The 24,323-nt window shown below is 46.1% G+C and overlaps 1 protein-coding gene across 1 annotated transcript in view; it reads left to right on the forward strand.

The window, feature by feature from the left end:
• Positions 1-24,323, forward strand: part of TTC28 (tetratricopeptide repeat domain 28) — a 152,783-nt gene that overhangs the window by 76,912 nt on the left and 51,548 nt on the right. The window contains exons 4-6 of the mRNA XM_026036701.1: positions 14,248-14,395; positions 16,461-16,733; positions 17,073-17,203. Coding sequence (XP_025892486.1) covers positions 14,248-14,395; positions 16,461-16,733; positions 17,073-17,203 — 552 coding nt within the window. The remainder of the gene's footprint in view (positions 1-14,247; positions 14,396-16,460; positions 16,734-17,072; positions 17,204-24,323) is intronic.

Raw genomic sequence — 24,323 nt, forward strand, 5'->3', positions numbered from 1 at the left:
CATTGCTGAGAGAGTGAGCATGGGATAGTGTTGATCTTTTGCCATGTCTGTTTACAGACACTGAAATATTTAAAAAAAAAAAAAAAAAAGCAACAAAATGCACTAAAATGTGCTCAGACAGGATTTCCAGTGGGAAGAAGAGGACCTCTCTGAGGCAGCCCAGATGTGTGCCGGTCCGGTGGTTGATGTCGAGGGCTGGGCGGGCTCTTGCTGGACATTTCTCTGTCCTGTGCCTTGACCAGYGCAGCTCGTGGGGTGCTGGGGACTAGTGTGAGCCTGTTGGGTTGTAGCCGGGTGAGCACGGGTCGGGCGACAGGCTGGGAGGCGCCAGCCTCTGGCCTGGGGTCACTCCCTGCCCCTGCCTGCTGAGGAGCATCCCCGGCACTGCGATGCTGCAGCAGGCGCAGAACCGGCGGGGCCACCCCTGTGGGTCCAAGCACTCTGCTCCGAGCCTGTCCTCTGCATGGGTAACGGGCAGGCTTTCATCCCCTGCTTGCTTTGGATCCCACACGTTAAGCAGTTCAGACCCCTCAAGCTTCTTGAAGAGTGCTGGATTATCACCAGCTTTGAGTGAACAGCTGCTGACCCAGAGTTGATTGCAGGGATAAATTATTCAGCATGTCTTATTTGAGAATTTAAAGGCTTCGTGATGAAACCTACAAAACTATATTGTGTCTTTGACGTTCTGAGGTTTCATTATTTTGTCTTCAATTATTTATCAAGCTGCCTGTTCACATCCCAGCGCATCGATGGAGCTGCAGGCTGCTGACGAGCAGCAGACAGTGTCGCGATTTCTCTCCTTGCTCTTTGTTCTACTGCTTTTTCTTGGTATTGTTTGGAAGGGATTTTCATGTTGTCAGCTCTCTTAAGCCTTTTGCCCCAAGATTATTCAAAATTTTGTGGTTCACATTAAATGAAGAGGCCATCCCCATTGTCTGGAGATTTCCCCAGCAAACTGTATTTATTATTAATAAATAATAAATTGTTCCTTCCCTGGAGATAAATTTTAGTTTTCACCATGGCTGCATTTGTCCAATAAGAATGCTACATTGACACCACAACACACTGTATTTCAGAAAATCTCCTGTGGAAATGCCGAAATGGAGGTCAAAAGCATAGGAGATAAAGACTAGCAAAAAGTGTTTCATAAATGATTTATCTTCAGGAGCTCTGCTCACCAGGTATCTGCAGATTATATGTGCCTTGCTCTTGAGGGCTTGCCTGATTTCTACTGTGTTGAGAGCACTGCAGCCCTTCTCTTCATGTAGTTGAAGTGAGGGCAGTTTGCATAGTTGGCCTTGATTGCTTTACCACATAGTGTTTAGTTAATGAATGTCAAGTGGAATCATCAGTACTGAAAACTAAGTGGTACAGGTTTCATAGGGACAATTCCTGAACCCGTTAGGAGAGAAGGCTTCACATGATCCTGTTGCTGTACAGCTTCAGGACCCTGGTGTTTGCTCTCCCCTGGCCGTGACTCTGGCCTGGGGAAGGAGATGTTAGGCTTTCTTTTTCCAAATTTCATAGTCCTGGGCCCCTGGATGTGTGCGGGGCAGCCTCCTTACGTGCTGTACAGGGGAACTGTGCTCTTACCTGGTACTTGCCTGCGTCAGGGTCCAAATGTGACCAGCTCCTTTTACTTGTGAGCACTGTGTCAAGGGGGACGGTTGGGTGGGTTATTTGTGCCTTAGCTTTTGTAACCAGTGATGGGAAACTTGTGGGGGTCGCAGTAATAACTAACTCGGGGTGTTGGTTCGCGCTCCTCAGGTCAGCGCTGAGCGTGTGTGGACTGTAGCCCCTCAGCAGCTCAGCTTGAAAGCCAGCAGCAGCCACTCGGGGCTCCTCGGCAGGACGTGTTTCACGGTGCGGAGCGTGCGAGCAGCTGTCTTTGTTGTGTCCCCCATATGGCACCTTCTCTGGAGCTGGTCCAAATGCTCTTCCAGTAACAAAACAGAGAAGTGGCAGGGCAACTAAAACGAAGCAGATGTTTAGCAAGGAAATGATTTACAAAAGATTAGTTTGGTGGTATCTCTTGACCCTTTCAGGGCTGTTCAATAGAAACTAGTGGTTCCCATAGCAACAACTAAATTACTTGGTGCTTCAGAGATCTGTGATAAAGGAGGCAGGTCATTACAGGGAAAGGCAGGGTTGGTATTTCTCTTCCTTGCCTTGCAAGAGTAATGGTCTGGCCCCTCTTGAAGATTTTTTTCCCACGTTCACCTTATCCAGAAAGATTTGTAAATTTAATACTTTTGTAAATTTGATTCCTGTGCTTTCTCCCTTCATCAGCTTTGTCCTTTTTTGGAAGGCAGCACTGAGTGAGCACAGATGGGGGAGGGATTGTGAGCCAAAGGCAGGAGCTTGTGCTTTGCAGTGGATATTAGCCAGGCTTCTCTATCATATCCTTCCTGAATGCACGATGCTTCTGCAAGGTGTCTGGACCAGGTCCATCCTGATGGGACACCACAGCCACCTACAAGTGAATGTTCTCTGAGTGCCTGTTACCTTGCGCCATCAGTACTGCACCTTTCATCTCATTCTTCTGTTTTGGTGGCTCTCGGAGCTGTTGTGGTTGTGGTGTCTTCACCTGCCTCTTCTCTGTGGTGGGTAGCTCAAGCTCCAGGCAGTTTTTAAGATGCAGCGGTGCAGATGCAGGCTGGGGATGGACCCAGGTCTTGTTGAGCAGAAAGGGCTGCAGGAAGAGCACTCTGTGTCCCTGCAAATGTTTGGTTGTATGCAGAGCTGTTGTTTCAGTGGAATATGTCTGATGTATGTTGTGAAGACCACCTGTGTTAAATGCTAGAAAGGCTGATGTAAAATGTTAGAACAGCTCAGGTTTTTTTGGCATTTGAAGTGCCTTTTATGCTGTCATTGGCAAAGTTCGCTTTCCTTTGCAGGGATGAGATTTTGAGTCCTCTGAATGAACTACAAGGGTAAGATAAGAGACCCAACTGTCTTATTTTTTTAATGTTATAACTGTGGCCTCTTTCATGAAATCTCAGAGGGTTTCTGTCAATTCTTTCTACTCTTGTAGTGGCTGCAACCTCCATCTGCAGCTCTCTGCCAGCAGCCCTCAGCAGAAATGTCCAGGTGAAAATGAGAAGTACATTTGCCAGCTTCTTTACTATTCTGAATGACCCCAAACTCCCCTGTGTGCCTTCAGTGACTGTTCAGAAAATGGAATTCAGCCGGAGGCTGGAAAAAAAAAAAAAAAAAGAAGACAGCAAAAGGAGCTTTGTGGACCTCAGTGCTTGTGTAGGGGACAGAAATGCTGGGCTAGATCCTCTTCTTCAGCCTCTGGTTTTGTTGTCCAGATAGGATGCTCAGGGAAAAAGAATGTTTCCCAGTGTTGATTTTAGCCATACTGTTGCGGTTTTGAAGTCATAGCTAATGGTAGCACATGTAATTACTCGCCTTCTTTTTCTTATTAGCCAACTTAGATCATCTTTTACTTGTCAAAGAAAAGCTTATAAATGGTTGACAGATAACCATTTGCCAGGTGATGGGGCCTCACTTGGTGATGCTGTTGAAAGGTAAGSCGAGCTTCTGCTGGGATAATGTGTCCACACAGCTAATTCTCAGCCATATCATTTTGGCATAGATGGAGGTAAAGTGCAAAGCCATGGAGAACTGCTGTGCTGCTTTTGCACTTGGCAGTGGTGAGAAAATTCATTGCGGATGCAGAGATGATAACGGGTTGTGATTGAGATGTGGTAAGTTATGACTGCTCCAAACAAAGCCAGGAGGTTATTGAAAGAGCAGCCTTAGCAGCTGCCTGAAATGGCGCAACCTGAAAGACAGCTGGAATGAGCTTTATCTTCTATTGCCTTTTCTAACTGGAACTTTTTAAGTAACACAATTTCTTTAATAGAATATACTCAGGATTTTCCTTTACAGCAGAATGCTGTTTTGAAAAGAATGAAAGAAAGGTAGCATGTGCCCTGCCAAAGGGTATTACCATTGACAAAAAATCATTCTAGCCATATTTCCATGACCCAATTAATCCATCTTATGTTTTCTAGCAGTTTGGTGTAATCATACCAATTTGTAAAAACAGGCTTCCTGTTGTTCCTGCCTGTCTCACTGCCTGACCTGTGAAAAAGGCTGAATTACTTTAGAAAAATCTGCTATTATAGTCTACATATGTGTTCACAAAGTTGCACTGATTTCATCAGTTACTTTTGTGGAAGCCAAACCTTGTCATCTTGAACAACCTCAGCTCCAAAATAACGGGAAACAGAAGTTTGAGTTTGGAAACAAGCTGCGTTGGTGGTGCAGGGCCTCGGGCTTCCTTGCCCCTTCCCATTCCACTGAGAGGTACCTGGGCTGCCTTAACATGSCCCTCGGCTTGCCTTGGTTGAGCATCACACTTTTACAGATGACAGCCTGTAAATGCCAGATAAGAGCAAATCCCCGTGTTGCTTAAGAAACCAATCATGGCAGTTTTAGCGTCCCAGATACTCACTTACCCTAGTTGGGTTCTTGAGCAGGTGGTGTTAATGCAGTTGCTAATTGTCATTTAGAAGTGATTGTTTTCACTAGTGCTTAATAGACTGAGTAGGACAAAAGCTTTCTCCGAGCTGTAGCTTTCAGAGCTCTGTTGGGAGGCTCTCTCAGCTGCCTGGTGTTGAGGCTTGGTACCTGACTCCTTCCCATGGGGCTCTTCCTTTGCCTGCTGCCTGTACTGCTTCCCGTGCCACGGGCTGCTGCTTTGAGCACAGAACTGAAACCAAAGTGCTGTGACTSGTGGGTTGGCTTTAAGACAGCTACCTGGTTGTGTAAGAGAGGAGAGAAAGGAGGCTTGGCTGAGCTTCCTTGGAGAACTGTACTCCCCGAGAACAGTATCTCTATGGAGTGTTCTGTGATCGTGTGGAGTGCTCCTTTAGCCCCTTTCCCTGCTTGCTAGATAATGCATATCTGACTGCAGGTACTAAAACAAGAGCAGAATCAGCTCTTTTCCTGAGTTGAGACAGGTATAAGTTGTCTAAGATGGGGCTTAATAAATTTTTTTAAGCTTATGTTTAATGCTTTGCTGTTTCTGGGCGTTTCCTGCAGAATCTTTATCTTCCACTCTTTTCTCTATACAGTGGAAGTTAATCAGTTTGGCTTCTTGCTGCCAAAATTTACCACTTAACTGCCTTGTCTCTTCATTCGGAGTTCAGGTGTCTGATTGTCACCGAAAACCGGGAATAAACTTCTAAACACCAATGTAGTATTAAGAAGCAGGCATTCACTTTATTGCAGCGCTGGATGCACGGGGGATAGCTCCACCTATCGTGCATGCCCTAGGGGGTGCTTGCTAAAACTTTTATTTCTCTATTATCTACATATGCATTAAATTCTAGGAAATGATCATACATATTCATTCCATTTCTTGGAACTAATTACAATATACCCCACCCTCACACGCATGCGCCCTTTGTCCCTTTGGTGGTCTCTGGTGGTCTTCTTGAGACCCCCTGGTGGTCGTCTTCCCGGAAGGCACTTCCATAGATGGCTTCATTTTGACTCAGTAGGCTCTGTTTTGGTTCTACTGTCCTGCTTCAGCCAGTTCCACAAAGATACGGTGGTCCTTATCTTCGTCTTCTACCGGTGTTTGCTCCTTTTGTCTGTATTCTSTCATAATATACCAGCAACAACAGTGAAAATATGGCCTTGGGTGCATCTTCTTCTGGGGTTTCTCATAACATGATATGAGAATGACTGAGCAGAGAAACAAGCATCCTCACACTAAAAATCACCCTGGAGAGTCAGAGAAAACCAGAGAGCTGCTAGAGAAAGAGAACTATTTTCCTTGCCTGTTGCTTTGAAAAAAAAAAACATTATATGAAGTCAAAAAAAATCCACAACAGCAGCTTTATGGCCAGTGTAAGATTTCTGTTGTGGGACTGCATTAAACATGTGTGTTTCATTTTCTTTGCGTCTGAAATCTTTGTTATTGARGTAGTTTTTCCCTCTGCAGTCCAGGTGAGCAGCCATGATTTGAAGGAACCTTAGTTACCTCCTTTGTAATGTTGAAAAACAAATTGAAAGAAAATCCTTTGTAATGGGAAGTCCTTTCTCTGAGGTTTCCTGTCGTGCAAAGTCACTGATCTTGTTATCACAGCTGAATTTGTCAGATTATCCATTCTTTTCAATGACTTAACTGCTACCAGATTTTAGTCATCTGAAATCTGGCAGGATTCAGTGCTTGACTTGGTGAGATGCCTCTCTGAATGGTTAAAGTCCTCAAATATCTGGTAATACAACTAAGCAGTTGGTAAACAAGGAGGGCTTTCCTTTCCTTTTGGAAGAAGACTGCTGTTGAGGCCGTTAAAGAAGTGAGCACGCTCAGGGTTCACAGAAGAAGTAGCTAAAAAGGCAGAGAAACGTGACACCCCCCCCCAGGCTGCTGGTGTGCGAGTTGCTGTGACTGCCTTGAGTTTGGTAATCCCATTTGTCTGGCCTTGCATAGTGTGGGCAGCTGGGTGTGTTTCCTGATGACCCTGGATTTGCTGGGTGGGAACCGGTCCTGCATGGCCACCGGTATTGCGGCTGCCMTCAGGCTTTTCTTTTGTGGGGGTTTTAAAATACTGTGCAAGCACCACACTTCTGGAGAGTGTTGAGAAGCTTCTGGCCGCTTCAGTGGAAGTGGATGTTGGAAGAGTTGGTGTCCCTTGAAAAAGCCAACCAAGACACACGTTACTGTCCAAAACAGAGCAGGTGGGTAGAGCATTTCTGAGTGTTTTTCAATTAAAATTGCTATGTTTGTGGATTTGTTTCACTGGCAAAATTAGTAACTTGGACTTTCTTTTACCCGCATGCTTGTATGTTTATAAAATTCTCCAGCTGGAATTAGTGGTGCTGTAAGTTTGATTTGGGTGAATGAAGTTGGAATGATGCTGATGATTGAAAATATAGTCCAGTGGTTTAAATTAAAAGTACTCATCAGCTCTAGCCATTCATGCTGTGTAACTAAAATAACTCTTGATAGAGCAAGGCTGCTGGTGTCGACCAGGAAATTTGACAGAGCTCTTGTGTGGATGCCAACTTGAGCCCAGTGTTGCAGGGAAGTAGAACTTGAGCGAGAGCAGAAAGTGTAGGAGGGTAACACCAAAGGCAGCAGGTAGGTGCTGGGTATCTTGATCACCACAGTGGAATTGGGCTAGTGGTRCCTTTTCTGCTCTTCCACACCAGGCTATGTTTGCACCTTCTGCAGTTTGCAGTGAAGGCAAAGTGTCTTAGATGTTGCTTAACTGAGGAGTATTGTAGCTCAGGCAAAGCAAAGCAGTGGAGTACAGATGCGTTGATGCTGACAAAACCATCAGTGCCATTTAATCATCYGTGCGGAGTTAAGAGATTTTAGGGTTGAGGATTCCCAGAGATGCTTACTCATTTCTGTGTGTCTTAGCCTTTAAAACGACGAGTCAGTTGATCTTTCCTTGTGTGGTAGTTTGGATCAGCAGATGGGTTGTTAGTTGCCTAGAATATTTTTTCCGCTCCTGGCTAACTCTTCTTATTAAATAAGGCTTAATAGTTTTAGCTGCCGAAGTTAGGAAGATGCAGCTGAGATGTGGAAGATGTGCACCAGAGACAAGGGTTGAAACCGCAGCTCATTCCTGGAGTGGTCTGGAGCAGGCGGGGGAAAAGAACAGTATGATCTAGGAGAAAAGCTCTGCTGTTGACTTTACTGCTAACCAAATTAAACAAAGGTCAGCATCATCACTGATGACTACATTTAACTCGGGTGGGAAGGCTGTCTCTGCCAGTTTCCTGCTCTGAAAGCTTCCTAGGAATAATTAAATGCACCTTAGATTTTTTTTTTTTTTTTTTTTTTTTAAGATATTTTGCTCCCAAATCCTGTTTGTGGGTTAAGTAGGATGTGGAGAATATTTGTGTTTTCAAGCGGTGCGGTTTGTGTAAGAGGTTGGAAGCAGGGGGAGCCTGCAGAGGAGCCAGTGCGCTTGTTGGGTCGCTGCTYGTCCTTGGGGCAGGTTAGTGCCCGGCACGGGTGGCAGCCGCGCGGCTCGGGAAGYGGGAGCGCAGCTCGCAGGGCTCGTGTGTGTGCGGCATGTGTTCTGAATTACTGCGCATTCCTCCCTCTCCTGCATTCCTGAAATCCCACAGCAGAGATTTGTCCTGTGTTTTTCTCTCAAATTTGGCTGTGAAGCAGTTACAGTGGGAGAGGAGAGGTTCAACCTAGTGCTCGGCTCGGGGAGCTGCGGTGCCTCTTGGTGTTCCCGCTCCGTAAGGGCCCTGCCGCCCCGCGGGTACCTGTAACACGGCGTCCTGCGGATGCGGGGCCGGGCAGCTGAATGTGTCGTCGATTGCTCCAGCTATACTTGGCCTTGCAAGCCAAGGGCCTCCTCTGCAGACCTGGAGCAGCTCGCCAGCAGGGTCGTCCTTCCTGTTTTCTTGTTAATACGATTTTTCTAAATCCCAGCTGAGGGTAAGAAGGAGCTCTAAGAACTGTATTCCTGCCCTGAGAATGTGACATGTGTTGCGTAACCTGCACTGGTGCAGAACAGTATAAGCTTGATACTTGCATTGCATTTCTTAGCATTTTGTTGCATCATAGCTGTAGATTGTATTTGAAAGACTTTGCAGTGCTCTGGAGATTATATCTGTCATTCTCATACACTTACCATCACTTCAGAGTATATCATGCTAGGAGAAATTATCATGAAGCTGTAAACAGTGGGATACTGATGCAGCAATGCATCAGCACAGCGGAGGGGTGTTTTTACATTACAGCTGCTGGTTTAAACGTGCATCTGCCGGATCTGCTTTCTTCCTCAGTGTCTAGTAGACGCAATTTAGCTGTAGTCAGCATTGTAACCGACAGCTAAAAGTGTTGTCATTTTGGATTAGATTTCCTTCTTAATTAGCATTCAGCCATTTTAAATCATTTGAGTGTATTTGGGGCTTTTAATAGACCGATACTGTAATTTGGTAGTTGCACATTTATTAAGGTTGACAAAATAAAGGCAGTGGCTGAGACCTGTGTTAGAGGATGCAGCTTTGCCTTTGCCAATTTGGAAAATTTATTCTTGTTTAAGAAATATTTTCATACAAAATGTCCGAAGGAAACTGAAAAGAAGGAGAAACTGYTGGGAATGGTGCTCATGCTGGACCGAGAGGTGAAGATGTCAAAGCGCACTGAGAAGGAAGACGGTAAAAGGGGATGTGTGAAAAATTGTGGTGAGGACTGTGACCTCAGGGATGGGTCCTGTGTTGGGAATGAGACAACTTCATCTTGGATTAGAACAGCCTCTGTTGTGGGACCGCTTTCTGCGTGTCTTCGAAGTCGCAAGTGCCAAATACATTCTGCACGTGGAGCAGTGAGCACAGGTACGAGCGTTACCCGCTAACRGCCTCTCCTGCACAGGGATCGGCAACCTCCTAAGTCAGCTCTTCAGTAAAGCTGTTATATCCCTGCCCTCACTTTCCCCCTTCCGAGACTGGAAGTGGGAACATCCATAGACAGACCACGCTAGGAGTTCAGCAGCTTGTGCCTGGAAGGCTGTGTGATACTGCTTGAACCTTTAAGAATAGGGGAGCATATATTTGATTGTGCTAGGATAAGGAGAGGAGTAAATAATCCCCACTGGGAAAGATTTGTCTGATGCAGAATTTCAGCCCAGATTATCCTTATATAATTATATATGTGCCAGAAAGATGTGTATGGTGAGAATTATTTGGATTTGTTTTTATATTCCTGTAATGTARAGAATGGATAGTTTTCATGCTGAAATATGAAAGATGCTCAGGGGAGCATCTACAAATGTTGAAGCTTTCCTGGATTAGTGCAGTGATCTGCTTGCTTGGAACCTGCTTCGCTAGTGGGAGATAAAGGAAGAAAAGAACATTTCAACTTTGTAATATAAAGAATGTCTTCCTGATTTTCCTTACTGACTGTGTAACTGTGAAAGCAAAGCACCATATCCTATTGTAGATCAGCTGACGAGGAGATGTCGTGTGTATATTGCAGTTCCAATACTTGATGGACTTTGTGTGTGTTAATGTATGTTTCTGTGTGTTCAGATCCCAGGGGGCACTTAGCAATGCCAGGGTCTCCAGGGCAGCACGGAGGTGGCCATGTGCCTGCAGTCCCCGAACGCTGTTACTGGATAAGGTGCCTCTGCAGTCTCCACTTGTGAGCCCTTGTCCATCCAGGTTGTTTGCACAAGGCAGAGCAAATATCAAGGATTTCCAAATGATCGGATTGCTGTCCTTTCTCCACAGGGCAGACCTGCAGCTTTGGGGCTGGATGGCACGTGATGCTGCCTCCTTTCTAATAAAGAAACAGGAATAAGTGTGTGAGGTTTGGTCTAGCACTGCAGTGTTTGTGTTCCTAGAAAGTATGGTGCAGTGATTTGAAAAATGAATGAAATGGTTTCAGTCTTTGAGGATAAAAAGAACCACAGAGTGGAAAACACCTGCTGCTCCTTTCTCCTGTCTTCAGCAGCACATCTTTTCTTGCTATTAATCTCCCTAAAAGGAATCAGTGTTTCTTTAGTTACCTGAAGTCACTGGTAAATTGAGGTCATTTTTGCTGCAAAACGAGTACTTTTCTAATCTTGATCTAACATGATTTAAAATGTGAAGTTCACGGAAACCTGGTGGACTGTGTGTGTGACAGATTGGAAAGGACTCACTGCCTCAGCAGGCGCTCCTGGCTCCCTGCCTTTTCTTTCCCACCTTCTTCTGAAGGGCAGTTCTCCCCATTTACAGTTTTCCCCCTCGTTATGGTATCTTCATTCCAATGCTAGAACAGCTCGTGAAAGCCTCCTGGAGAGGAAGTGCGCTGGAAAGCTCTTCATGCATCGTGTTAAAGGGCTCTGGAGACGCTGTGTGCGGAGAGCGCTCTGTGAGAGCTTCAGGGTGAGGAACCGGGGGGGTTGCAGGAGAAAACTGGCCCAGACCTTCCTTCAGTTGAGACTAACGGCATTCAGAGCCCAAAGAAAACCCTCTTCAAATTAACGGTTTCCAAGAGGGGAGAAATCCAGGAATGGATGCAGGGAGGGGAGGCGGCTCCGCGCACGCAGCACAGAGCAGTATCCATGCAGGAGCAGCGCTGCTCGACACAGGCTCCTGCTGGAAACCTTTCCCAATGGATCTCCCACTGCCGAGCTCTGGGGAGCAGGACTGTGTGCCCGACGTTGCGGACACAYTCAGTCCCAAGGGAGCGGGAGGGCAGCAATGGCTCTGTCCCCTGCAGAGGGGCCTCCTTTACTTGCCTTTTCTCCGTTTTCTTCATGAGGTCCTTTTTCTTCCTGGGACGTAGGGAAGCTTGTTTTTGCCATGCTTGTCATTGAACAATGTGTTGTTTCTTCTTTGACAGCCTTCATGTATAGGTGGGAGGTAAGGCGCAATTGCACTGCGTGGTCCTTCCTCAACTATGCAAACTCAACAACACTAATCACATTTTCTGTGCACTGTGGGAAGTTTGTCTGCATTGCCTATAGCATCCCCCTCCCTTCTACCTTTTCATTAAGACCCTGTGTACGCCTGGTTTGAGGTTTCTGGGCTGTGCTGACTTTGTGCAGTGATTGGAAGCAAAATGTTCCCTAATGCCCAGTGTGACCCAGGAGCGCGTGACTTGAGGAGACAGGTTCTCCCGCCGTGGCAAGTGCTGGCGTTGGCCATGGCTCCRCGCAACGCAAAATTCCCTCGCTGGTTGCTGCCCATTCGTGCCTCATCCTTGYGCATGGAGCCAGGCAGACACATTGTCCTTCTGAAACAGCCTGGAAGATGCCACTGGAGACGTGTCTTCCAAGCGCGGCGGCATCTTGAYGGCTGGGTCAAGTGCTTCTGCCATTGAGCAGTAGAAAAGGCAAATAAGTGAGAATTCTGGGGAAAAAAAGAACTTAAAAGTGGGTGCTACTGTATAGGTGATGTGCCGGTGGCCATTGTGCATTGACAATTCTCTATATTTTCTTTGATTTAAAGCATTGTGCTAGTAATCTAATTAACATTGAGCTGGGTTACCAGTACAGTAACTTGTTTGGTTCAGTAAGAACAGATTTAAACTAAAGGTTAATGAAAAGAATTTTCCCTCCATTTAATTCATTAAAAATTGTTCTACAATCAATGCTTGCTAATAGAAAATAGATTAAATATTCATGTCTGTAAATTTCTCATGTCATTTTTGATTTTCCTTAATCTCTGTGTCTCTAGATTGGATTCTGAAAATATCTGAAAACTCTATTGAAAAACTATTTCAGATATTAATTGCAGATTAATCCTCTTTAAGGAAGAAAGACTTCTGCACTTGTTTGTTTAGCACATATACGTGAACACAGGTTTAACTTCTCATTATGGATGGAGGGAAATAATGATGAGGTCTTACCTGTGAATGCATTACTAGAAGCAGATCTGAAGAAGCAGTATTATGTTCCTGAAGCACTTTTAAAGAATTACAAAGAGATGTTTGTGTTTTGTTGTGATAGCTTTATTTGCATTATAGAAGCAGCTTTGAGTGAACCAAAATTACAGCAGTTTGCATCAGAAGGATATTAACTGGACACAAAGATAAAATGTGAATAATGAATATGGAAGTTGCTGCTTGATGATTTAAGTTCTTTTTATAACAGAGTCAGTCTGGACACAGTCTCCACAAATGGATGGTCTGTTACCCAGAAGTTCCCAAGCAAGTTTTAGATACCTTTTGGTTGAGACACTTTGCCAATGTGCCAGCTGTAATCAGAAAATGTTTCTGCACTTGCTTTGTGTATGATCTTGGTGTCCCAGCTAAGGGAAATGCAGAGGCTGTTCGGGAGCTCTGTGCGTCTGCGTGTTATGTCATTGCTGATGTAGGAATGGAAATACACGCTGGTGAGAGATCAGAGTTACTTTGAGGATATTGTTCCCGTGAATGGTTCCCTTGGAAAGGAAGCAGCAAGGAACACTCTGGTAAATGTGCTCAAAATAATGAGTGTCCAGGCTCAATCTGCAAAAGKGCATATTTACACTGGTGCTTCTGGTGGGGTTGGATTGAGTTTTTTGTTAGTAGTTTTTCATTAGTCTAGCTCATGCCTTGGATGACATTTTTGTTCTTTTACCTGGCTGCTGTAACTGCTGTTGCTCGCTGCGCTTCCCAGCCCATCGTATTTAGCATGGCCAGACCCCTGCTTGTCTCTGCCTTTCCTTCTGCTGCCTTCCAGGTGCCTCTCCTTGTTTGTTTTCCTGCGGCCTCGTTTCTCCCTGCTCTCTGCTGTGAGTTGCTGTGTTCCCCGTGCTGCTCCCTGCGCATCTGGCCCTGCTCTGTGTTACCTGCCCTCCAGCTCAGCCCCCTGATTATCCTGTTTCCCTCCAGCTCCGTCAGAGCGTTCCTGCAAGGTCTCTTCCCACCYTGAGTCACATGCTCCTTGCCTGCGGGTGCTGGGGGGCCTGATCCCTGTTGCCAGCTCCGAGCTCTTGGATAACGACGTCTCTGTTGTAGCTTCACCGTGCTGCAAGTCTTTGCTTGGCTCTCTGGCTGATGTGTTATTGTTTCTTTAATTTTCCATTTGTAGTAAGACACATAAGTTCCATTTTAAACATGAAATACAAAAATACTATCTCTTGATGGTATTGTGTATGCCAAACACTATCTCTTTTCTGTAGCAAAGCAATTTTCAGCATTCTGAGTTGGACATCCTGGCTCAAATCCYGAGGCAGGATGATGCCCAGGTGCCGCTGTGGGCGCGAGCCCCGACGTGCTGGGGTGACGCAGGTGCGAGATGGGCTCTTTGCCCACCCAGCAAGGGAGATGGCGTCTGACCGAGGAGGAACCRGCTCCTATCTGGAGCTTTGCCTTGTGTTTCACTGCAGCATGAGCCTTCGATGCATTTTGCCCTACCAGCACGACATTTATGTTGGACTCATTAGCAAGAAATGATGAGAAAAAATATTCCTTGTACCCTATGTGAACTAGGAGAGTAGGAATGGAGTTCTCAATACAACAACTATTTGGTTATAAGTAGATAATAACAAGTAATTTTCTGAATCTAAGGAGAAAGCTTTTCTTAGCTGTTACCATCTTTGTTCTCCAGGACAGTTTAAAGGTATTGCAAGGACTGAGGGAGCTGTGGTGGGGAGAAGCCCTGGGTGGGCAGCCACAAAGCAAGYGAAACGTTGTCCTTGACTGTGGCCAAGGTAATCGAAGAAGCTAGAATGTACTTTTGTAGCCCAGTGGCCACCAGCATGAGGTCACCGCTCAGGCGGGTTTGATAGGTGTGACTTTTATCAGTTCCGTAATGGATGTCTCTTCTCTTTGGCTTTCAGGCATACTTCCGGCAGGGCGTAGCCCTTCAGTATCTTGGCCGYCATGCAGATGCACTGGCAGCATTTGCGTCGGGCCTGGCTCAAGATCCCAAGAGTCTTCAGCTTCTGGTTGGCATGGTCGAGGCCGCCATGAAGTCTCCCATGCGAGGTAAGTGTCACAACGTCTCTTGAAGGACCGTGACCTGCAGCTGAGGCTCTGAAAGAGGATCCAGAGAGGATCTGGAGACCCGCAGGGAAAAGATCCAGGAATTTATTTTTCTGCAGAGTTGGCAGGTGCTGAGGAAAGACCTCAAAATAACAGGAAGAAGAGGGTAATATTCCTGTCATGTGATGAAACAATGAGATGGCAATAGCCAACTCCAGAGATACTGRAGCTGAATCCAGCTAATGCTGTGTAGTCATTCCCATGAAATCCTTTGTCTTTTGGATTTTGTCTAATACCAATATGGATGGAGAGGTGCACTGCGCTGGACTTGGCAGCAGGCTGTTCTGCATTTCACTTTTATTCAGAATCACCATTAAAATCACATGGAGCTTGAAGTAGTTCTGCACCACATTTTGGCTTKCTTTTGTGATGTCCCATTTCCAGGGGCAGGGATTTTCTCGCTAGAGGAATGGGGCAGCCTCACTGCAGTGTTTCTAATGTGTTTTTCCTCAGGCACTCTGTCGCAGTGCCCTGGCGGTATTTCCCAAGAGGAGCACAGCAGTTCTCATCCTCTGCTGCAGGCTGTGGGGCTYGGTGACCAAGCTCACTGAAATGAGAAAATATCCCCATCAGTTTTTCTCTTTACAGTGTTTTTAATCCACCCTCTRAAATGAATTTGTCTGGAGGTTGCTTCTCCATATAGCAGTTGCCTGTGAAGGTAATTTCATTTTGTACCCAGAGGCACAGTGGCTGCTGCTTAGAAAGCAGGTTTGGATGTGAGCGTAGGCGCAGTGTGTGCTGTCTTTCAGTTTTCATAAGTGACACTAGACCTGCTGAACACATTCAGTACAAGCTGCTGACTGCTCACAGGACAGCTCTTGTTGTACACCAACCAAGTTTGAGTTGCTTCTGGATTTGGGAAACATGCTGCCAGTTCTTCTGGGGATGTGGCACTTTTGTGTAAGCATCCCCAGCCAGGCTGGGTGGCATTGTTGCCCTGTCATATTGCAGCTGAATAGCAATACTGCTGCTCCTTCTTGTGCTATTTGTTTCTGCTACTCTTCTGTTGTTATCCTCCCACTGAAGGGTTTGATAGATTTTTAAATTGATTTTGTTTATGAAGCATTAGTTTTATGCTGTGTGGGTGTATGTACTGTACCACTGTGCTGCACTAGTGTAATGATACCCTGTTTAGGCTGTAACTTACACCACATACTCCCTATTTGTTTCTTCAGGGAAGTGTTAAAATCCTCTCATCATTGTTTTTTTGCTTAGTGGTTATAGGGTAAAAATGCTGAAAATGGAGAGCAAATGACTGAGTTTGCTGCGATAATGCAATTGAATCAAGAAAAGTGACCTAGAAAATTTTAAAAATTACATTTTAAACCAGCACGGTTGGTTGGTGAACAGCAAATCCTGGAATCCTGGTATATTGAAGTCCCAACTGAAATGTGCAGCCAAGCATTAATCTGAACAATAAATTAATTAGACCAATTTAGTCCAGCAGGTCCCATTTCAGTGCTTCACAGGGCTCCTGCAGCTCCACCTGTCYATGAGAGCAGGTGGGGCTGTTGTTTGAAGAGGTCCTTCTTTACTGTAACTCTTTTCTTCTCTCTTGGTATATGTTGTGGACTCTGATACCTGAACAAGCACAGATGCTTTGAAGATGTTCAGCCAAATGCTAGCATGAAAGGAGTGGAGAAGGCTGTGATCTCATGCACTGGTGATGGCAGCTCTCAATTTCCTACAAAAGGCTGCCAGTGTTTTATTTACCCCTTCTCATTAGCTCAGTCTCCAGAGCTCAGTAGAGGATTGCTCTGTATCTTTGTATTGTCTTCCTGAAGTGCTTTCTGCAAACAAAGCATCAGCTTCCTTGTCACCTGTCCTGTCCTCATATGCATGTGCTGGGTGTTGGAGGATGTATTTAAGGTCTGAGCTCCCATAGTCTAGGAGTCTGACTCTTAACTTACTGTGTCATCTGGTTACCAAAAATGAAGTGTTTGGCTGATTTATAGATGTAAATAACTTAGTCAGTTGAGTAACTCTGCCTTCTTTTCTTGTACTGTAGAGTCCCTGGAGCCAACCTATCAACAACTGCAGAAGATGAAGCTGGACAAGAGCCCCTTTGTTGTGGTGTCTGTGATAGGCCAGGAACTTCTGACTGCAGGTCATCACGGTGCCTCTGTGGTTGTGCTAGAAGCTGCCCTGAAGATCGGCACTTGCAGCCTGAAGCTGAGAGGATCAGTGTTCTCTGCACTGAGCAGCGCTTACTGGTCCCTGGGGAATACAGAGAAGAGTACCGGATACATGCAGCAGGACCTGGACGTAGCCAAGTCTTTAGGTAGAATTCTCATTTCAGTCGCTTAAGTGCTGTTTTGGTACAGATGGAATGAATTATTAGGTATGTCAGTAGCATAAGTGAAGGACAGCATCTTTCTGTAATACTGGGATTTCTGTGTCATTTCATAAGCTGCTGAAGCAAACGTAGAATTTGTGAAATGCACAAACTACAGGCTTATGCAGCACTGCTTACCTGTTGTGTGAGAAGTGGGTGATCAGCAGATGAACTAAGCTTTAACAAGGTCTGCTAATTCTCTGGTATCATGTCTCAGTCTCTCTGCTGAGCATCTCCAGCAAGCCCTGTGTTTTCTAACCGTCATTTTGCTTGCATGTAACTCAGGTGACCAGACGGGAGAATGCCGAGCTCATGGAAATCTGGGCTCCGCATTCTTCTCCAAAGGAAACTACCGGGAGGCCCTTACAAACCACAGACATCAGCTGGTGCTCGCCATGAAACTCAAAGACAGAGAGGTAGGAATCTTAATAAATAGACTGGATTAGGAGTGGGAACATGTCATGGAGCCTTGTCTGTCTGCCCTGTTGTTACTCTGAATTTTTGGAAGCAATGTGGCTTGTCTTCCCAACCTTTCAGTTGCCTTCTGTTGCGGAAGTTGTATGCATCAGTGTATATACAGTTATTTTCRCATGACTGATGGGATACTTGGCTTATATTCTGACCTCTGCCTACCTCTGATTTGTTTTGAGCAAGTTCTGCCTCTCCATGCCTCTGCTTCCCTTCCTGTCCGTTCTGACTACCTCACATAGACTCTGGGATCTCAAGGTAGAAGCTGTTGCTRAGTAGGTGTAGATATGACATATTTCCCAGTTGATTCATGACTGTCATCAGCTCCAGTTTTTCCTGTGATATAGATGATACTGTTTGGAGCTGTATTAGGGGATGTCATTTAATGTGCCTTTTCCAGGCAAGTAATGAGCCAAGTTTCTGCCCCAAACATTTACAGTCTTTATAAAATAAGCTGTGTTTAAAAAGTAGTGAAGAGCAAAAGAATCCATGCAAGCCTAAAAATACTCTGTTTTGTGAAGTGTAGAATGGTTTGATCTGGACGTACTTTGCCTTGGCTGTTTACTGGTCAGCTTCCGAAGTGTTATGCTGGGCTCTCTGCCAGTGTGGAGACGCGCGCTCTGTGGCCGGAGGAGCGTGACCCAAGAGGGCCTGCTGCAAGTTCACTCTGAGGACAGAACCGTAATTCTAGTGCAAGTCGCTCTCCAGTGGGTTCCCCTCTAGTCCGAGCGGGGAGGGGGAGGGCTTGTGCATTGCCTGACAGATGAGCAAGGGGGAGCAGGGCAAGTTTGAGTACGTGTAAATGCAAAGGAAGATTTTGTGAGATTCCAAAAATGAGTGAATGAGTTTCTTATGAATGACTGCTTGAAAGATTCATCAAAAATAGTTGAGTGATCTACTAAAGTGTTGATTTATGATTTAAGTATCAGTAAGCCTTTGAGAAATGTCTTTCGGTAGGTTATAAAGGGACTGTGACTGGGGAAGGGACCACGAAACAATGTCATGATTATTTTACCAGCTGGAAAAACTCCTGAATCACTCTCGATTTCCCCGTTTCCGTTTGGGTTAGGCAGTGAAGCTGTTGCCCATCATTTTTTTTATAGCCCTGTTGATTAGGGGTCCCTGTTCTTGCTAAGAATCTTAATCTACGTAACTGCTCCTCCTCCCTGGGACTTCTGCAAGCAGCCATTTTCCCCTCTGCCCTTGCGGTAGGGATCAAGGAGGGAATGGCAGAAGTGTTCGGAGAGAAGAAACCCGGCCTGTCCAGGCACCTGAACTGACCAGGGTGGCCGCTCCGAGGCTTTGATCTAAGCACATCCCAACAGTTAAACTAGGAGAAATCCAGAAAATGAAGTTTAATTGTGATGGTTCTCAGTTTATGACACATCTGGGTACATAATTAACAGTTATTGACAACAAATGACTACTCGGGTTAGCAGAAAAGCTGAGCTACTTGGATTTCCTATAGGATGTAACCACAGGAAATTAATTTGGCGCTTTCTGATGACATCATCTTGACCACAGAGCTTCCTCTGAACAGAAAGCTGTTTTTCTTGGCCTCCTTTGCAGACATTTTTATAATGCGAATGTTATAAAGGTTGCAGTAGTGCTGATGTGAATTCCACCAGAAGGGAGTTTGGTGTGTGACTGTAATGAGGTAATAGTTTTACCTCCAACTGTACAGAGATTTGGTGTAGAAGGCAAAAATGTTGTTTTGTACGAGTGCCCGCTGCCCTTGCGGGCAGCCCTGGGCTTCAAGGCTGCTGCAGYGTGAGCTTGTCCCGCAGGTGTCTGCCGGCTTGAGGGTAAGTTTGAATCGCAGTTAAGAGAGAGAGCACGGCGCAGCTTGGTTGTCTGTCATTCCTCCGTGACGATGAAGCAGAGCAGATYTGGACACAGGCTGTGCTGACCTGTGCAGACTCCGTGTCTGTCTTTGAGTCGAGGATCCCTGGTGCAGCCTGTGCCGCTCGTCTCGTGTCCCCTGCACTAAGGTAATGGCAGCGTAGAAGCAGCTCTCTACTCCGGCTGTGCCGCTGGTGCAGCCTGGGGTTCGCTGATGGGTCCTTAGAGCCTCCAGGTGAACAGGGTCAGGCTCGACCAGACTCTCTCCACTGCATCTGTGCAGCTCATCCGAACACCTCGCAACCAATTTTAAGAAGAGAGATGGGGCAGAAGACCAGCTGCCATAATTATTAAAAAGTCCAGAGAGAAGATAAATTGTAATGAATTCCTGAATCTTCACGTAAAAGGTTTTGTACATGCGAGTAGACTAGAGCTGGGTTTCACTAAAAGGATTTAGTTAACCTAGTATAATTTACTGAGCTGAATTTGACACCAACCTTAAAATCTACTTCTTATGATCACCTTTGGGGGAAAAATAGGTGGTAAATCTAAACTCTAGACGGTCTGTTACCAAATCAGTGCAAGACCTTATTGCACCTCAGGAGTACACTACAAGTTCATTCTTCTTTCAAGAACCTGAAGATGCCAGAGGAGCTCTCCCCTGCAGACAATAAATTGCAGAACTACAAACTCCTTTTTCAAGTTCATTGGCCTACTTCCTTAATGCTAGACTTAAGGTGTCAGGGCTAAATATGTGATCTGACTGCATCTGTGCTACAGGAAGCCTGCCAAGTTGTAGAACAGCAGTGTATGTGGGCTGTCATGTAAAAATACTGGCCCTTTTGGGTGTTTCTCCCTCACTGCAAAGGCTGAGGGCAGGCCAGGAGTTCATGTAGCTGCCTCGTGGTAAAGCTGCTTGTGTCTTTGCTAGTGTATGTTTGTTGTTTTGCAGTGGCAACTGTCTAGTTTTAATGGAGATACAGACTGACAGTGTTCATACAATGCCTTTGAAATAAATATTCTGTCTTTAATACAGGGTAACCTACCCTTGTGAAAGCTACCAGGCAATCCAGCTGGTACATGTTGATGCTGCGTAATGGGCTTGGCTTAGACGGGGATAATCAGTGCAGCGAGCAGTGCCAGGGCCGGGGGCAGGTCGGGAAGTTGCTCTGGTGGCTTTTGATGCCCAGGGCAGCTCCGCTCCCGTGTCCTGCTCCTGGGCTCCGCGCGCCGGCCATGCTGCCCAGTCCCATGCCTGCCGTGAGCTCCACGTCTGCCCTCGCTGCGGGAGGTCTCTGCTGGGACGGGCCCCAGCGGCCCTTCCGATGGCCGTTTGCCACTGCTGCTCCCTCCGGGTGGTTCGGTTTGAGGAGAGCTGCTCAGCRGGTGTCTCTGAAGCTGGAGGACTGAGAAGCCAAAGCTAACCGCAGTGTTTGAGCTCTGTGCAGCATACAGCACGTGTGCCGATTGCACTTATGAAACAGCAGAACTGTTAGTTATGTTATACACTTACCTTTTACTGCCTTTGGTGCAGCAGAAGGAACGCCAGAACTAGGCAGCCTGCCTTCATGAACGAGAGTGAAAGACCAGGGCAGCTCTTGCAGTACCTGTCGGACAGCAGCAGGGCAGCAGAGAGAAATTTTGCCTCACCGCAGAGTTCTCTGCAGGAGTCAATAAGCATGTGGACAGTTGTCGTGCTCTTGGGACCACGTTTCCAAAAAGAGAATGTGGTTTCTAGCCGTGTTAATCCATGTCAGGAGGGGAGAGAGGGAGTCTCCTATCACTAATTAGTACTGGTCAAAAAGAGCTCTAAGCCCTTCATGTTTCAGTGAGAGGGTTTAACTAGTCAGGTTTTCAGACATCTGTGATGTGTGTGTCTAGAAAATGAGACAGAGCAAGATGAAAACATTGGTGACAATTATTAGGTGATAATTATAAGGTGATAAGTATCAGGGTAATAAAATGAAAGCTGACAAAAAGTTGCAGATTGACTGGAAAATAAGATAGCAAATAACATTTGCATTAGTAAGTGCAAATGGGTTGAGAAAGCTCCTAGAATACGTTCTCTCTGTATGTATGTGTGTATGTAGATGTCCAGTGATGAACTCTGACCTTTACCTYTCAGGAAGAAAAACCTGAAGAGTTTTAATAAAAGACCTAAGAAAGCGAAGTGTTAGCACTCAGTAACACTTGTTAAGAAGGGGTAACATTAACATTGTTTAAGAGGGAACCTGGATTTGCAGCAGTGGTAKCTTGTCCCAGTCCGCTTTAAAGCAGCGTGTGAGGCAGCAAAGAAGCTCAGCAGAAGCTTCCTGTGTTTTCTAAACTATAGCTACTTATTTTCAGGCTGCAAGAGTCAAAGATCACATTTTACTTCCCCCCCTCAGGAGATGCAGAATGRAAGATAGATAGATCCCTTCTAGTAGGAATTTGTAAATTCTGCAAAACCAAAATTTTCTGCCCCTTCCTGAAAGGAAGGGAAATGCTTTCCAGGTGTCTTTCCTGCTCTGCTTTGTCTGCACGGGGAACATCTTTAACAAATAGCAAAGCTTTGGATATTTGGCCTTTCATCTGAACCCTTTGTGTGCGTAATGGTGCGGAGCATGGGAACGTTTTATTCATGTTTCTTGCCAATCATTTAGGAATAATATTCTGCTGAGTTAGCTAAGGAAAAAAAAAACTGGACTGGCTGTAGTCAGAGTTCAAGTGGCACAGCTCTCTTTTAGCAGACACAGGCTTCCCTTTCCCTAAATCCTGGTGCATGGGACCCTTCCCTTCCCTGGGCTTTGAGCTGTGCCTGCCATGGTCTGGGCCACTTGCGYGGGTGTCGGGACACTCTCCGTGTTGCACTGTTCCGGAGGCACGTGTATCCGGCTGGCATCCTGCCCGGCCAACGCCTCTGCAAGGCCTGCGTGTCCCAGTCCAGCTGCCTTCTTAATGAACAGCTTGACACTTGCCCTCAGCRAGGGATAAATCCGTGCCCGCCTGACCACTGCCTTCCCGAGCAGCTGCACCACCAGTAACCTGTGGCGCGGCCGCGCTCCGTGCCGTCCCTGCGGAGCCCCAGGCCGACTGCGATCCACGCCAACCCTGCAGAGCCCCGGGCCGGCCGCACTGTGCCCTGTCCTTGCTCTGTCTCCAGGCAGGTCGCGGCTCTGCGGTGAGYGAGCGCGCAGCTGTAACCCGCATCTGCCCGTGGCCCATCTGCGTGGCGCAGCTCTGCAACGGGCTGCTCTCTCCTCCGCCTGCTCAGCTGCCCAGGCTCAGCACATAGTGTAATGAAATGCTGCAGGTCTGCATAGTGATGTTGTTCGTTTGTTTGCTTTATACTTGTTGATAGTTTTTAAGGGGATGTGAGAAATGCATGCGGTGAGGTAAAGACTTCGGTGAGCTGACATCTACCTGCAAAATCTCACTCTTACTGGGTTGTGATTTCTGTAGCGTGTCTGAGAAAACACAGCGCGCCCAGGAATTCTCTGTGGTGTCTCTGCAGGATTTGTTCACTGCATGTGCAAACAGACTGTGTGTGCCTGTCCTTTCCGAGCACTGTGTAAGACACTGCCAAGAAAACCCCTCTGTTTATCCTTTCGTGCGCCCGTCATTGGTCATTTGGGTGCTCAGCAGTGGGCTGGGTGCTGCTTCTGGTTTTGAATTGTTTAGCTTTGGGCAGATTCTATATCATTTATTGTTGTGCTTTGGGACTGTCACTTGTTGCAGGTGCCTGAGGGGCCCTGGGATACTGGGATTTTGCCCAGGCTTTGGAATTCTCCCCTAGCTGCTAGATTTGCCTGTTGCTTTTCCCAGGCTCTTCACGTGCGCTCTAAATTGTGCTGTCTCCTGGTCTTGGTCTTGAGTTTCTGCGTGGGAATTTGGAAGACAAGTAGAAAAGCAGTGCCTAGAAGGCAGTGGTTAAAAATTTGCAGACTCTTTAGAAAGCACCTACAAAAAGAGTGGCCTTTGACACTGCGTTACTGGGGCTTTGAGCTGGAGGAGAGAGCGAAATGTTCCAAAATAATCTATTCTAGTCAGCTCAGATACTTTGAGCCTTTCTGCTTCCAAACATCTAAGGTCAAATCTATCTCAAGCCCATCTGATCAAGGAATGTTTGACTCTTCTGGTCTCTTCCCAAGTGAGCAGTAGTGAGGGGAGCCCTTCAGCATCTTGCAGGAGGTGGCAGGTGTTCAATGCAGGGACAGTGCGAGGCTTGTAGAGCTGGCCAGGAGATGGGAGGAACACAGAAGAGGTGAACACAGTGCATTCTTGGCCTGTACCTTTGCATTCACATTTTTTAGGGAAAGGAAAAATCTGAAAATCTTACGGCTGCAGTTATCTTGTTGTGTTTGCAAACAGCCTGGAAAATGAGGGCAGGATATAAATTCCTTGCAGAAGAGGACTGGAAAGAGTCTTCGGGCTAAAGCAATTAGTCATGCATGAAAACCTTGACTGAGATGTCAGCAGCGGCCTGAGAGGCAGAGCAGGGAGATCTCCGGCAGGCGAAGGAGCTCTGCAGAAGCTGGCAGAGCCACTACCTCTGTGTTGCTCTTCTGTGCTTCTTCCCCATCCATAGTGAAGCCACTGCTTCAAAATAATTTATTGCAGTTGTCTACTGGAGCAAAGCAGATTATCTACTGCCTACAGCAATGTGAAATGAGAAATATGAGGGTATATCCTGGCCYCTTATAGCTGTATTACATCTGACTTAAGTTCCAGAGGAAAATGAGAGACAAGGAAGGGCTTTGTTACTCACTTATGTATGTTATTAATTAATACCACCACTGTTAATACAATAAGTGATAAGCTTAGAGTGCAGCCTCTGCTACTGCACTGAAGAGAAACTGAATTTCACTTTTTAAACATTTTCAGGTTGAAGATTGGGAAAGCTAAAAAGTTCTTTTGCTAAGAAATTAGATGGTCTGTATTTTATTTACTGATAATACAAAACCCTCAGGAGAGTACAGCCCGTTGGCATAGTGCTACATATGCACTTTGCGTGAGTGTTCTCCCGTTTCCATAGTGTTAAAAAACAGAGTGTTTTATGGAAAAGGGAAAGCAGTGAGGGGTGGGTGACTGTAGTACATCTATATAAATAAGTATCTTTTAGTTTGTTTTTTCCATTATGCCTTCTGTCTTTCTCTGGGGTCTTTTAAGGGATCTTTTAAGTCCTGGAGGTACTTTCCAGAAATTGAAACAAGCTGTTTTCTGATTCAGCCTCTGCGTGAGAAACAG

The sequence above is a fragment of the Nothoprocta perdicaria genome, unplaced genomic scaffold (genome assembly GCF_003342845.1).
Source record: "Nothoprocta perdicaria isolate Ctin4 unplaced genomic scaffold, notPer1 scaffold_185, whole genome shotgun sequence".
NCBI lineage: Eukaryota > Metazoa > Chordata > Aves > Tinamiformes > Tinamidae > Nothoprocta > Nothoprocta perdicaria.